A 14,014-nucleotide genomic window follows, 5' to 3' on the forward strand; every position below is an offset into this window, starting at 1 on the left:
ATAGAAACAGTCCACCTAAAACAAGTCAATGGGTGACGTTGTCTTTCTTCACGAGGAGCTCAGCTTGAAAAATACTCGGGCCCAGTCCAAGATTGAAGAGCAAAATAAATAGATTAGAATTTTGATATCGCGTAAAACACGCCGCGTATAGCTGGTAGCGAATGGCTTGTCTCGCTAAAACGAGGATTTGAGCGGGATAAAAAAAAAAAAAAATAATAGGAAAAGGGGTATCGAAGGTAATGATGAAGCTCGAATATTTTGTTGGTGGCCATCCAAGAACTGAATGGGTGAAAAATATGGATTTGTAGCCCACCTATTGAAAAGTGAAAACAAACGAAACAAAAAGCGAGGGAGAGAAGAATCGAAGGGAGGTATCGTAACAATGCATAACGGTCAAAGGTTGAATGAGAAACGGGAAGCCCAAGTGTTCTATCCCTGCCATCGGAAAAGGCTAAAGGAAAGGCGAGAGATCTGCCATTGTATACACAAGAAATATAAAAGAAATAGAAATCGAAAATAACTAATAGTAATTGAAAATAACTGGTAGGTGGAAAGGAAAATAAGTTGTCTGACTCCAAGAAGCAAAAGTGCAAATCGAAGAGTGACGAGAGGCGAACTTGGCAGTTATCGATGCTGATATGAATTGTGGGCTTCGAGAAGTACTGCAAAACATAATTAGCTCCGGGTTTCACAAAGTGATACGTTGAAAGTTAAACTTACTCTGAAGAACAGCTTTCTGGCCGTTCCTCGACTCACAGGCGCATTGCAAAGTGCTTCCGTTCTTGAAATCTAGCACAATACTGTTTGGCAATTCTTGTCTATCCTGGTCTGGTAGAGATGGCGTCCGAAATTCAGAGAGGTGATACCGTTTGATAATATTTCTTGTGGTCCCATCGATGGTTCCCGGGGTCAAGATGAGGTATCCGTGGTCATCGATACGCATAAATCGGCGTTTCCAAAGCAGCGTATCTGGGAATTGCACGTTTACCTCCCCAATATCAACGACTTGTGGAAGTTCTGGACTTTGTTCCTCTTCTTCTTTTGGTGGCGGGGTTGGTGGGTCTTCTTCCTTCACTGTTGGGCTGAGAGCGTTGATTATACCCCGCCGGGAATGTGATGTTATTGTCGACATACGCCGCATCAATCGCGACTTTCTAGACTCTTTCTTGTCCTCTAGTACTTCATCAACACTATCGAGGTGGGTGTGTGTATCAGTAGATAAGCGTGGAAGGGGACCATCCAACTTAGAGCGTGACGAAACAGAGAGTTTGCTTGTAGTTGAATCAGAACGTCGTAGAGGAATTGCATCAGGAATGTGCTTGGAGCCAATGGACGAAATAGACCAGCGTTTTCTTTCTTGTTTTGGTGGTGGGGATATTGGCCTTGTTGAATGTGTTTCGCCGTCGCCGTCATGTTCGACTATCAACTGGCTGCGCTGAAGATTCAAAACACTGGGCTCAGAGGGATCGACAGAAGGATCTGGAGGAGGAGCAGAAGGGTCACGAACGATCCGGGCGGTCACAGAAACTGAGTTTGGCTTTCCCTTCGTTGAGCCAGTGGGAGAGAGTGAATCGTTGCGTTTAGGTATTTGGTTACTACCTTCTTGTGCTGCTTGGGATTTATTCCCCTTAGGGGTACTAGGAGAAAGCACATTAGCCGGGCTCATCGTGGCTCGTTTGCGGAATTTCTCGAATGGAGAGGTTGAAGTGGATGACGATGGAACTACGGGTGCATGGCTCGGGCCGGACTCGCGGCTAGAAAACATCTCCAAGGCTTTAATGCGTTTAGAGATGCCCGAGGAAACATTGACTTTCTTTGCCACGAGTACCGGAATCGCATCCTGATTATTGAAGTACGACCCTGATGCAGATCTTCCGATAGGGAGCGCCTGTATGTCTATGCCACCGGCACTTGGATTTGATACAATTCGAGAACCTCTCCACCTCTCCGAAGAAGAAAGATCTCCACTCGTGGAAAACGGGGTAAGAGGAGTCTTAGGCACAGCGACTGGTTTGGCTTCCTGAACAGTTGCTGATTTCAGTTCTTCCATGAACGAATCATCCGAGAGCAAGTTTTCTTCATCCAAGTCCTCATTGCGCCCCGGAATATGGATAGGCTCAAGAATAGCACGACGTTTCTGTTTGCGATCATTGTGCTTTTCATTATCTCCTTGAGATTCTGGATCTTGCTCTGTGTTTTTGTCTTCAGCGATAGGCAATGAAACGTCTGACTGATATTGAGAGACCTCGGTATCAGGCTGAGATATCTCTTCACTTGCATTCGTAGACCCCGGTCGTTCGATAGAAGAACGCTCTGATTCAGGATCCGTTGTCTGAGAGAATTCAACCGGAATTGCGCGTGGGGTAGGGGTATCTGGACATTGAAGATCAGATGGTATCTCAATCTCACATGGGTTGATGTCCGCCGGCTCCCTAGCATCCAGAGACTTATTTAATTGCGCGAGTGTATCATCCGCCGAAGCTGTCGTCTTTCCAGCAGGGCTAGGGCTAGACGGGGGATGATCATGTTGATCGGCCTTAGATAGTTCAGTAACATCAGTAACAGGAGTGTGGGGCGTGCCTGATGAAAGAGCCAGAGATGAAGATGCTTCAGCATGATCAAGGACCATGGACGGCGTCGAAACATCCTTTTGAGGGGTCTGTTCAGCGACAGAGAGATCAACGGCTGAGTCAAGTTTGGATGGGTCACCCACTGGAACTTTCGCTTCGGCTTCAACAGCCGCAGGCAGTTCGGGAATGCTTTGCGATGAGTCAGCTGGTTCTTCTGGTTTTGTCTCTTGTACTTCTTCAACTTTGATTTCACAAACTTCAGGCTTGACACAGGGCCTCGTTAAAATATCTTGGGACGTATCATGCTTCAATTCTCTCGGTTCCGCCTCTTCTTGCTGATTGCGTCTCTTGGCTTCCTGGGATTGTTTTTCTATCTGTCTTTTCCGTAATTCTAGAGCCTTCATTAGCCTTTGCTTCTCCGGAGTCACTCCGATCGGAGAAGCAACGCTTCTGGCGGATTTAGGGGAAGCAGGTGGGTTTCTCGAAAATGAACCTAGGACGGGGGGAGGAGGCAAAAGTGTGGGGATTGGAGGGGCATCCGCAAGAGTTGGAGGAATAAGATCCGGTTGAGACTTGGGTCGAGGAGCATAGCTTCTTCTGCTGGTTAACCGAACACCGGCAGGGAGTGCGGCTACCGGACGACTTTCACGCGATCTACCCATAGATCCGGCGGTGCGAGGTCGGCCATTCACATCCACTGACGGGCGAGGTCCTAGTTTTATCTTTGGTGGACGTAGGCTCGCTTGGTCTAGATCTCTAGTTGAGGGCCTTGAAGACTGAGTTGATTTTCGCGGCTCATTCGCGCACTGGGAGAGTTGATCCACTAGGTTTTTGTGAGCTACCCCGTTTGTTCGACTCCGTGTGTAGTCGTGTGGGATAGAAGGCAATGGTTTCTCAGACCTATGGTCTGAGTAGCCTCTTGACCGTATTGACGCAGTTTCAGCCACTGAAGGAGCCTGTGATTCTCCCGCCTTATAACGCCCTGGTACAGCTGTGGCCTCGGAAGTTCGACTATAAATACTTCCTCTCCGGTCATCAACAGCCAAGCTACTCTCGGCGATCGATCTATCCGCGATCGAGGCACTCTCTTCCACTTCAGCGTCTTCTGTGATCTCTCCTAACTGGCAACGTCTTAAGGAACTGGAGGATGAGGTCATGGAGCGAGATGCGGTATGGAGCAAACAGGCGGACGATAACGCATTTTCGGTAAGTTCGGAGGAAACCGTCAGAGAAAAGACTGTGTCATGCGGTGAAAATTTATCCAATACCGATTGGAACTGGACGGAGATCCGTGCTAGGAGTAGAAACGTCAGCGTCTAGCTCCAAGAGAAAAGGGGCCTGACCTCCAGGGGAAATTGATAAAGACAAGAGGTCAACGCCATTGTCTAAACAGGAGTACCTTGCAAGATCCTCGAAACCCCCTCGGGAACATATCTCAGTATGACTTTCCTCCGGCGATATTGTAAGAATCCATAGAGCGGAGACTTCTCTTCGTAGCTATCGATTGTAATGCGGATTTCAGCGACGCCGCCCGTACCTCTGGCCAGAAGCGCGACCACGTCTCTGGAGACATATTTGATAAGGAACCTGCATAAAAGATTGACCAATCTGTTAGTAAATGCGATGGATAAATGATTTGCATGATTTGATTGTCGCTTTTATCGGGACGAAGAGAGGATAATGGGCAAACGATAAATAGGCTTTTCCATGAACCAAAAAAACACAGCAAGAACTCACCACCCTCCGGCCTCGGTCAAGGCAGTCTGGTAGGACTCGATGATGGCTGGATCATCTAAGCCATTAAGAGACATATCTAGCTATCTTCCAACATTGGAATTGGGCCAAAGCGAACAGGGGACTCTCCCTCCTGATTCAAGCGACCGGCGGCTGTAATCAGAAAGGACTGACTGGGACAAAAAGGAACAAAGAACAAAGGGAAAAAAAGGGGAGATCAAACGAAGGAGAGAATGGAGAATTGCTAAGAATGATTACTTCATGGAAAGGATCAATTGGCTTGGGCAGCACTCAGGGAGGTTTTCTGGAAGTGAGATGGAGAACACGACGAGATGCAACGGGGGAAGATCGCTCGCCAGTGTGGAGCAGCGCTACAGACTAACTCGTTCGATCGCTCCAGGGTGTTTGGGCGAGAAATAAATAGGAGGCGCAAACTCCCGCCCGTCATCTCTCCGCTGCCAGTTAATTCGCCGGCTCGCTAATTTAACTACTCTTCGTTAACACAAGAGTTCGATTCCGCAAAATTAGCTCGAGAGCAACGAGTACTCCATAGCTATGTAATATCATGGCTGCGATTGTCTCGGACTTCGTCCACTTAAGGCGCTGAGCTGGGGAACTCTGCATCCTTGTACGGAATATCCTCCTTTCAACGCACTGATGAATATATCTACAATCACTCTGTGCGAGCGCAGGCTGGTTTATTTGGACAGAAGCTTAACCGAATAGCCTCGGGGCAGCCTACGCACCTAGCGTGTGCAATGATTATTCTAGCGATTGTTTAAGTAACTTACCGGCGTATCAGATATAACTCTCAAGCTACCCCTCCACAGGAACACTTGCAGGGGAACGAGCTAAGGTTTCAAATTCATGCGGAGAACCAACTGTGATGGGAAAAAAAGCCTGAAAGAGTTCGCTTCATTCACTGCAATCCTCGTACTGAGTATAGCCATATGTGATAACCACGGGGAGCCCTTGAACTTTGGCTGCTTCAGGATAACTATTATCCTCGAAATACATTGGGGCGGAAAAGACCTTTAAACATTTAATGTACTCCGTAGACAGCAGAGCAATCTTGCCAGATGTCGAACCTAGGCCCCTTGTCAAATGCAGAACAATTCTTTCCTCTCATCCTCCCAAGAACCACCAGAATCTTAAAGGAACCCAGCTTCAGTACTCCGTACAGAGTAGGAGACCCATAAATGCCATTCGCAGCGACACTACAAATCGTCCAGATATATCCAAATGGACTCCCACGGCGAGCCACAATTTGCATTCTCTGGCATTAATTCCACCGGCGCAACATTCGAAGGTCTCGAGGTCGCTAAACCTTCCTTAGTATTACTATCGAATAAATGCAGAGAAAAGTCAAATTCCGGGTATTAGGATATCGACAGATAAACCTAACCTTCAAAGGTCGCAGTCAACCCTACCACGCAGAATTAAACGTACTCGACCTGTAGGGAGGGGGGACAAGAAAAGGTATCAGCCATTTTAATGGGGAAGATAATTGCATAAATAGCCCACGGGGGTTTGTGATCGCAAAAGTCCGTTGGACACATTTCGCTCTCAAGTTCATATAAAACATAGAAAGGTGATTGGCCCTTTAACCATTTGAGTTGAACCATGGAAAATACAAATTAGACATTTAAGGCAAATGTCGCTCTAAAAGACGGGGATCCCTTTGCCAGTTGGGATCTTTTTTATAGCTGCCCGCATGGTCGATAGACGGACAGGGTACATGGTCTCGGAAGATATCCCAGCCAAAACGCGGTACACATTACCGATGACATGATCCTTCAGAGGAGTTTGAAGAAGAATGAGCATATAACAGATCTAAGCGCGATGGTTCGAGTCGATCGCACCCATCAATCGCGGCTCTGTGGCAAATGCGTATAGGGCGTGCAGCGGAAATATGGAACCGGCCCTGGCGAGCACTGTCCGAGGTACAGGCGGCTATATATAGATACGGAGAGAGTACGGTGTACATTCATGTGTTCAGAGTTACGGCTCGTGCAGACTTCAGAGCGCACCGTGCCACGCTCCCCCGCGGAGGTTTGGGAAGCAACTCTAAGCGGGACAAGGCAAATGGCCTGCAAAGTTAAGAAGCAGAAAGGCTTGGAAGCCCAGAATACCGCTCCGTATTCGATATCCAGTAGCCACTGAGATAACCCAAAAAATCGGAAACGACCCATGTGAGGAGGGAGAAAGTGTAAATCAGCTCTCCTTGCATCGAAAACACGCTGTCTGTACTCCGTAGTCCGGAGTGACTGTCAATGGGCGACTGGAGCTGTTCGCGAGTCCCAGCGCCCTCAAGGGCAAAAATGGTGCATGCGGGCTGGGAGCGGGCGGCCCAATCACACATTAATTACGCCCCCCGGGGATGGGCTTGGAAAAGAGGCGGCTGGGATTGGGCGACATCGTGGGTGTGCCGGCGGACTCATGGCGAGGAGGTGAGGGAGAGGACTGCTTGGATTTAGTTTCAACTAAGGTTTCTTTCAAGAGGGAAGCTCGTGACATCGCGACTTGCTCCACAGTCAGTCCATGACGAGTAAAATAAAAGCACCATCACCGCCGACATCATCTTTGGAACGTATCATCAGCTTTTCTTGACTCTCCTTTCGCTCCCCTGCCCACCCCAGCATGCAATATCCCGGCTGCGACTCCTCACTTTTGCGGTGCTTGAGAACTCTGCTCTGAACTGCTTTCATATTCATCGCCTGCATGCCTCTCTGATCGCGCCGGTCTCCCACTCAATCTACTTGCTACGAGGAGATCTATTGCTGGAGATCTCGAAAAGAAGCAATTATCCTCGTCGCCAATCCCTGCAGGCAATCACAGGACTCTCGAACAAAACTCGAAACACACACCCGGGGAGTTTGCCAACCTTCTGGTAGGCGCCTCGTAAGGCTGGCCACTTTTTGACATTTCTCAGCGGAGCTAGAACACATCTATTGCTCTCCTCCTAGCCTGCGACCCTCTGTTCCGGTCAATTCCTAAGCATTTAAGGTATTTGGCATAGCACCTTGCTCGAAACCGGGCAGAGACAATCCCGCCGTTGGCCCGTTTAAGTTTCTTTCTTCCCTGGCACCTTGATATGTCAAGAATCCCGCGCTAACATCAAATCAACCTTCCCTCGACAGGGTGAATTCTACTTTACGTCGATGACTACTACAACGGCTTCTTCCGCAAGCTTTGCTCCTGAGTCTCCGCCGTCAGGTTTGTCCTTTGCGAGTCGACTCCGGCGCCTGAGCCAGCTTCGAACCCATCATACCCACAACCCCAACTCCCCTCACTCTCCAACTCAATCATCACGTTCCAACCGGTACAGCCTGACACGTGCCGTCGGATTGGCCCTTTCGCCTCACTCTCCAGTCTTTGATACCGCCGCTGACCATCTCACCCACGATCTTCAACCGACCGTTTCTACACGGTCGGCTCCTGAACCACGAGACTCCCATGCTAGCGGCAACACTAACGACGTTGGTGTGAATCATCGCGAAGCGAGTGGATCCTCCAGCTCCTCAGAAGACCGCTCCGACGTGTCTTCCCACTCTTCCCGATCGACCCCGGCAAACGAGGCAGACATTAGACCATCGGATCCTATGCGGCTGCGGGTGGCGTCAACCGACCCTTCCATGGCCCAACAACTTTCCTCACCTCCAACTACATCGGGCCCTGCCGACGAGTCACATACTTCCCCACCGGCTACTTCAGAGTCCTACCCCAACGGTTCAACTCAGCAAGACTCCACTCATATGACAGTTAACGCCACTCCCAGTAGCATAGGACCTGCCAAAGCTCGTTCACGACCCACTATCCGATTGATCCCTCACCATGCCCAGTACTCGAGACCATCCTTGCCGTTTACTCCAATATCTCGCACAATGCCCGACGACGATTGCATTATCAGAGTGGGCAGGTACTCGGAACGTGACGGCGTACCAGTTGCAAACCCATCTAAACCGTCAGCCGCGCCAGTTGGGTTTAAGTCCAAAGTTGTTAGCCGGAAGCACTGTGAATTTTCATTCGTGAATGGACAATGGCACATCAAAGATGTTGGTAGCTCTTCTGGGACATTCCTTAACCACATGCGCCTGAGCCAGCCAAACACTCCGTCAAGATTATATGCTGTACGAGATGGTGATGTTATACAACTAGGTATTGATTTCAGAGGCGGAGAAGAGATGATTTTCAGATGCGTCCGGATCCGCATCGAGTGCAATCGGACATGGCAGCGTGGACCAAATGAGTTCAAGTAAGTTGTAAACCTCAAATAAATGATAATCATTTTGGCTGATTGCAGATGCCAGTAAAAACACAGAAAGTCTTATTAACAGCCTTGGGAAAGGTGCTGATGCAGACTACAAAGGCTGCAGGGAGTGTTCTATTTGTCTCAATTCAGTTCTGGTTCGTGCTCCAACTTCTATCTAATCTTAATCTGGGATCATCTTTACATGAGGGCTAACCTATCAGCAGAGACCTTATCAATGTCTTTTCATGGCGGCTTGCGCACATGTGTGGCACTACAAATGCATCCGCAGATTGATCCATACTCCTGAATATCCCATGTTCCAGTGCCCCAACTGTCGAGCTTATACGGATTTGAGTGCTGATGTAGACGATACAAATGACATGGGTGATGAAGACGAGGATGGCCCTGTCCATTCACAGGACCACCCAGCTATAGAGGCACCCTGCGCTTCTCTAAACGCTGTTGCAGACCAAGCTTCTAGGATAGGTGACTGTCAACCGGACGGCCAAATCCCACTCAACAGCCACCGCTCTGGCGAACTTGAAGGAGTACACACCGCTCAAGACGCGTTCCATGACGCCCCAGACGTGCCTTCCGAAGAGGCAAACCCGGAGTCGGACGATTCTCTTACGAGAAACGCGCAGAGCGAGTCGATAGACGAAATTGCACGCACTCCGAACATTGATATTCCTCGCAGAAATTTCTCGCGCACTGTAGACCAGGCCACACAAAACCGACTCGCAGCGTCAACTGGCGCTTCGCCTATCGTTCGCGATAATTTCGAAGATTGCCCTTTGACCCCTAGAAACGATCTAGGCCCGCTGGCATTAGATGGCCGCGCGGGCCGATTATAACGCTCATCTCCAAAGGTTATCAGTACCCTACCATACTGTTCTTTTGGACGTCTTTTCGATGCTCGTCCGTACGATACATTCGCCTATCTACACATTCTTGGTAATTGGGACTGCGGCGCATCGTGACTTTTTCATTTTAAATTTCTTTCTTTTCTCTTTTACACTTGTCCGTGGTAGCGTTTTAAGTGGTTTTGCAGCTTCCCACCGGGAGGCGTTCACGGAGTGCTGGAGTTCCAATCATACATTGGAAGGCTCTTTACGGCATCCATCGAGAGAGCATATGATTTTTTGAAGGAACCGATACAACTCTGAGGAGTTGATGACTGTAGTTTATACCTAATTCTTGCCTTGTTGAAATCGGTACTCTATACTCCGTAACCATAGTTTATCTATTTGGTCATTGGATAACACTAACAACGGTGTGAGCTGTCACTGATCGGTTGTGAAATGGGTGGGGGGGAGAGCTCGGTAGCCTCAGGGATGAAATCTTTGCTTTTCCACTCCACTTCTCCACTCCCTGGCGGCGCCGGTTTCAGTCTCAGCCTTTAAAACGGCGTCCAGCCAGACAGTGGTGATGCCGTTAACTGTCTTTCGAGAAAAGAAGGGGCTGTGGGGGGAATATTAGGACATTTTTTCTTCTCTCTCTTTTTCTGAAACAAACCCGGCAGAGTTCATCACATTGCTATTACAATAGGCCAGGCCATCGCGTGATCATAAATCTCGAAATCTGTCTGTGTCTCCTAGTTCCCCCAGTGCGGTGTGTGTGTACAACGATGCGTCTCGTGGAGCAGTCGAACTTCAGTAACGGAAGTTCTACCACAAACACCCAGCATCATCAGCGACGTGCGACTCATCCGTTCATGAAGTCGCATAGGTCCAAGCCTCGAAGGTCAGTCATAGAAACGACGACTCTGTGAATGTTCGAAATTGGCCTGCATTTCCGTTCTCATTCGCTAACCCTTGCTTCTGTGTAACGTTAGATGGCCGCTCGTCCTACGCTTCATCAAGGGTGCCGTCCATAGTGCCGTTCTCGTCCCACTGATCTGTCACGCGCTGTTTACCGTGCTGGTTGTCTGCTTGGATAAATACGTCTATGATAGCCTGGGTTTACCACCAACAATCGTGAGATCAATAAATGACCTTCCTTTTCTCTCCAATTCCTCATCTTCGACAAACCAACACCCCATCTTAACGCAAAAGCAACTTGTTTTGTTGCCCTTATAGATACCTTCCCTCTCCATCGTCGTCGGTCTCATCCTCGTCTTCCGTAACCAAACGTCCTACAATCGCTTTTGGGATGGTCGCAATGCCCTCACCACGATCCACACCGCCATCCGTAACCTGGCGAGAAGCATCCTGCTTAATTCATGCAATCGCAATCGCCCCCTCACCGTAGCAGAAAGACAAGATATCGAGCGTACAATTCGGGTCATGATCGCGTTTCCCTATGCCGTGAAGAACTACCTACGCGCCGAATGGAGCGTGGGATGGTCAGTACAGCCGCTCATCGAGAACGGTGCTGGGGTCGGCGGCGGCTCGTCGAAAGAGGAATACGTAGATTTGCTGCCCACCGGATTTGCGTGCCTCGAGGATAATGGGTTGTCGATCCCGTTACAACTGAGCTTTTTCGTCGAGGGCTTTATCAAGCGTGGTCTCGAAAGAGGCTGGTTTGATCCTCCAGGAGCGAGTCAAATGGGAAATCAAGTCTCCACGATGGTCGACGCGTATGGGAAGATGGAAACTATTAAATTGACGCCTATCCCTATTGCTCATCTGTACGCTTTTCCGCAAAATGGCTTTCTTTCTTTTCCTTTTTTTTCTCCTTCTCTTTGGGGGGAAGGAGGGGTTTGATGGCGCGTTTGAGTGCTCTGCTAACATCTTCCACAGCATTCACCAAAAGCAGGTCCTCGCCCTGTTCGGCTGTGTTCTTCCCTTTGCAATGGTTGACGACATGGGATGGTGGGCCGTTCCCATTGTCAGCCTTGTCATCTTCACCCTTTACGGGATCGAAGGTATCGGTTCCCAGCTCGAAGACCCCTTTGGGTACGATAGGAATGACATCAAAATGGATGCCATTGTGGAGGATCAGCGAACCGAGATTGAAGCCATCTTGAACGAGTGGAAGCGGGTTACCGAAGTCTCGGATGAAGCGGTTGACATGAATGGTGGGAACAATGAGGTCAGAAATGGTGGACGGTTTAGGAGGAGAGAATTGTTTATCAATAATGCACAGTAGGTAACTTGGAAGGTGAGCTACGTCATGCTCATTCACAGCCAATTTGGGTTTGTAGAAGCTTGGTCCATCCAGTGGTTTGTGAAAGCTTGTTTTGGATGCTATGTACTCTTTTTTCCTGGATACGCTTAAGCAAGGTTGTCTCTTTGGATGCCCATTGATCGTTCTTTATTATGCCTTGTTCTCATCAACATCCTGATAAGGAGCCTGGATTGCCTGGTTGATTTTAAGATTATTTTGCAAACATGTTACGCAGGATTAACCTCCGAGAGCTTGGTTATAGATATTAGTTACATAGGTGCTCAATTTGATCATGATCAACGCTATCAATAGAGTTTCGTACTTGCAAATGGAACACAGTTAATTATCACAGGAAATACTCCGTACTATTTCGTACAACACTCCAAGTAACTATGTACAGAGTTCTGTGTACATGCATAGCACAGCCACACTCTTCTACATCGCTGCGAAAAGGCATGCAGAGAAATTGATACCCAACAGAAGAAAATCCAAGTTAGCAGCCCCAACAAGCCCCTTAATTTGTATCACGATACGGAGTACTTGGGCACTTCCTTGATCCCTATTATCACCTACAGCAAAAGATTCGAATACTCAACCTCATTATCCACTCATAGCTTTAGCCACCCCGTGCACCCTTTTGCTACTCCCATGGCGATATCCATGCAGTCAGACTATATAATTTTTTGTTAGCAATTCTGGTATGAAGACGCATGGGCTTGCTTGTCCTTCCTAAGTCATTCTTGAAGGATACGGTATGATATTAATAGGGCGTGCTTCAAAGAGTTATGGAATATCTAATCCCCTGTCTCTATCACTTAATCTATATAAGATTGCTAGACCACCAAACAGGAAAGGCAAAAAAGGGTAGCTAACAGGCCACTAGACCTGTGATCAAATTTGCGTCACTTTAGAGCTCCATCTCTGCATCATTTCCTTCGCCACTGGGGGACAGTGGCCTCCCTTGGCCCGTATTCTCGGGACCAAACATCCTTCCTTCTTTCTTTTTCAACCCGGGGCTCCCGGCGGTGGGGGCAAGTCCATCTCCATGTTCTCCAGGTTGATGAAAACGACGGGAAAGTGAGGTGTCCTGTGCCTTTATCCTCTGCGACCTTCGAAGCGTTGCCGCTGGTTGGTTGTCAGTCGCTCTTCTCTGACCTTTGAACCGGACCCGGCCCGCCATCCCTGAAATATTCACGATTATGTCTCGTGTATCTGATGGCCCCTTTCCGAACATTGGATTTTGCTTCCGCTTGAAGACCTGGAGTTGTTTACGTCTCTCCATTTCTCTCCTCTCCCAACCCGGATCTGCATCTTTCATTTTCTGAAGTTGCTCGCCAAGGCGGTTTGGAACCACATTGTTGTGCCCTTCTGCTCGCGTAAAAGGGTTCAGAACCTGCGAGTGGTGCGTCGAAATCGATGACACAAGTTCCGATATCGCAGGTGATGACTCCTTGAGCCTATTCCGGCCTAGGGACGAAGCTATATCTTCGGGTCTTACAGTCACCATTTGATTGTCGCCTCCCGGCTCTCGGATCGAAGACTCTTCCTTTGTCTTACCTGGAAATGATGGTCGGCTCCAATACCCCCGTCGAGATGCTCGGAGTTCCATCAAGTTCTGACCCGATGAATATGACTCAACATCCTCTTCTTTACTAGTGGAGTCTGACTTGCCACCGCAATTCCGTGGAGATATGGGTTCCTGGGCCTTTCCTGATATCTGTGGAGGTGTGGTTTCTGATCTTTCGTTTAGCCTAGCATTTATTAAAGTGCGAAGCCTGCTAGTGCGAACCAAGCCGATCAATTCATATTTGGCCTTCAACATCGCATCAGTGATCCAGGTCTCCGTCAAACCGTATTGCTTCCCTTCCCATGTCCGCGGGCCATGTTCCGACCAAAAGGCGTGTGCATGGACAATGTATCTGTGGTTCGCACATATATTGTGCCAAGTTGGACCGTCCATAAATGCTCAAGAAGAAGATATCGCCGAAGCCCGTAGCGGAAGCTTGGCACTAAGTCTGGAGTAAGGCCTTCGGGAATCTTCTCCGGGAGCGGAATGTACGGCAGCTAATACAGAGGTAAACGTCAGTATTACCTTGGCGCCGTTAATTGACTCCTTGGGTTATTCTGTGGGGCAATTACCTCAAATATGGGCCTTCCGTTGTTATCATACCGCGCTCGTGCCATCTGATATTGATAGAAGCCACAAATCTGGAATCGTGAAAGTATTCTCTATCAATCAATGTCACAGAACTTGAATTGTCGGCGTTCCAAATGTGGCAAGGAGATTTGAAGCTGTTAATCTCGAAGCAAGGAGAATACCAATACTTGAAATATCCCTATCTTGATAGTC

General features: G+C 48.6%; 4 protein-coding genes across 4 annotated transcripts; 2 read left to right on the forward strand and 2 right to left on the reverse strand.

The window, feature by feature from the left end:
- Window positions 1-139: 139 nt before the first annotated feature.
- On the reverse strand, window positions 140-4,381 carry D8B26_007653 (uncharacterized protein; the record flags this gene model as incomplete). The annotated part of the gene is made up of 4 exons (XM_003067156.2): window positions 140-662; window positions 721-3,864; window positions 3,970-4,157; window positions 4,308-4,381. The coding sequence occupies 4 exons, from the start codon at window positions 4,379-4,381 to the stop codon at window positions 625-627; spliced, it is 3,444 nt and encodes a 1,147-aa protein (XP_003067202.2). The 3' UTR covers window positions 140-624.
- A 2,303-nt stretch (window positions 4,382-6,684) lies between these two features.
- Window positions 6,685-9,772, forward strand: D8B26_007654 (uncharacterized protein; the record flags this gene model as incomplete). Its single annotated transcript, XM_066125600.1, has 4 exons — window positions 6,685-6,837; window positions 7,445-8,559; window positions 8,615-8,711; window positions 8,781-9,772. The coding sequence occupies 4 exons, from the start codon at window positions 6,685-6,687 to the stop codon at window positions 9,408-9,410; spliced, it is 1,995 nt and encodes a 664-aa protein (XP_065981684.1). The 3' UTR covers window positions 9,411-9,772.
- Window positions 9,773-10,183: 411 nt separating this feature from the next.
- Window positions 10,184-11,646, forward strand: D8B26_007655 (uncharacterized protein; the record flags this gene model as incomplete). Its single annotated transcript, XM_003067158.2, has 4 exons — window positions 10,184-10,299; window positions 10,391-10,532; window positions 10,635-11,185; window positions 11,298-11,646. The coding sequence occupies 4 exons, from the start codon at window positions 10,184-10,186 to the stop codon at window positions 11,644-11,646; spliced, it is 1,158 nt and encodes a 385-aa protein (XP_003067204.2).
- Window positions 11,647-12,429: 783 nt separating this feature from the next.
- Window positions 12,430-13,654, reverse strand: D8B26_007656 (uncharacterized protein). Its single transcript, XM_066125601.1, has 2 exons — window positions 13,222-13,654; window positions 12,430-13,143 (listed from the first exon to the last, which is right to left on the reverse strand). Exons 1-2 carry the CDS (start codon window positions 13,622-13,624, stop codon window positions 12,572-12,574), a joined length of 975 nt encoding a protein of 324 aa, XP_065981685.1. The 5' UTR covers window positions 13,625-13,654; the 3' UTR covers window positions 12,430-12,571.
- Window positions 13,655-14,014: the final 360 nt, after the last annotated feature.

This window comes from Coccidioides posadasii, chromosome 4, assembly GCF_018416015.2.
Source record: "Coccidioides posadasii str. Silveira chromosome 4, complete sequence".
NCBI classification, from domain to species: Eukaryota; Fungi; Ascomycota; class Eurotiomycetes; order Onygenales; family Onygenaceae; genus Coccidioides; species Coccidioides posadasii.

Coding starts and splice junctions, on each gene's coding strand:
- D8B26_007656 (XM_066125601.1), bottom strand. CDS start 13,624: ATGGACGGTCCAACTTGGCACAATATATGTGCGAACCACAGATACATT. Junction 13,144..13,221: donor GAGCCGACCATCATTTCCAG/GTAAGACAAAGG, acceptor CCGAAGATATAG/CTTCGTCCCTAGGCCGGAAT.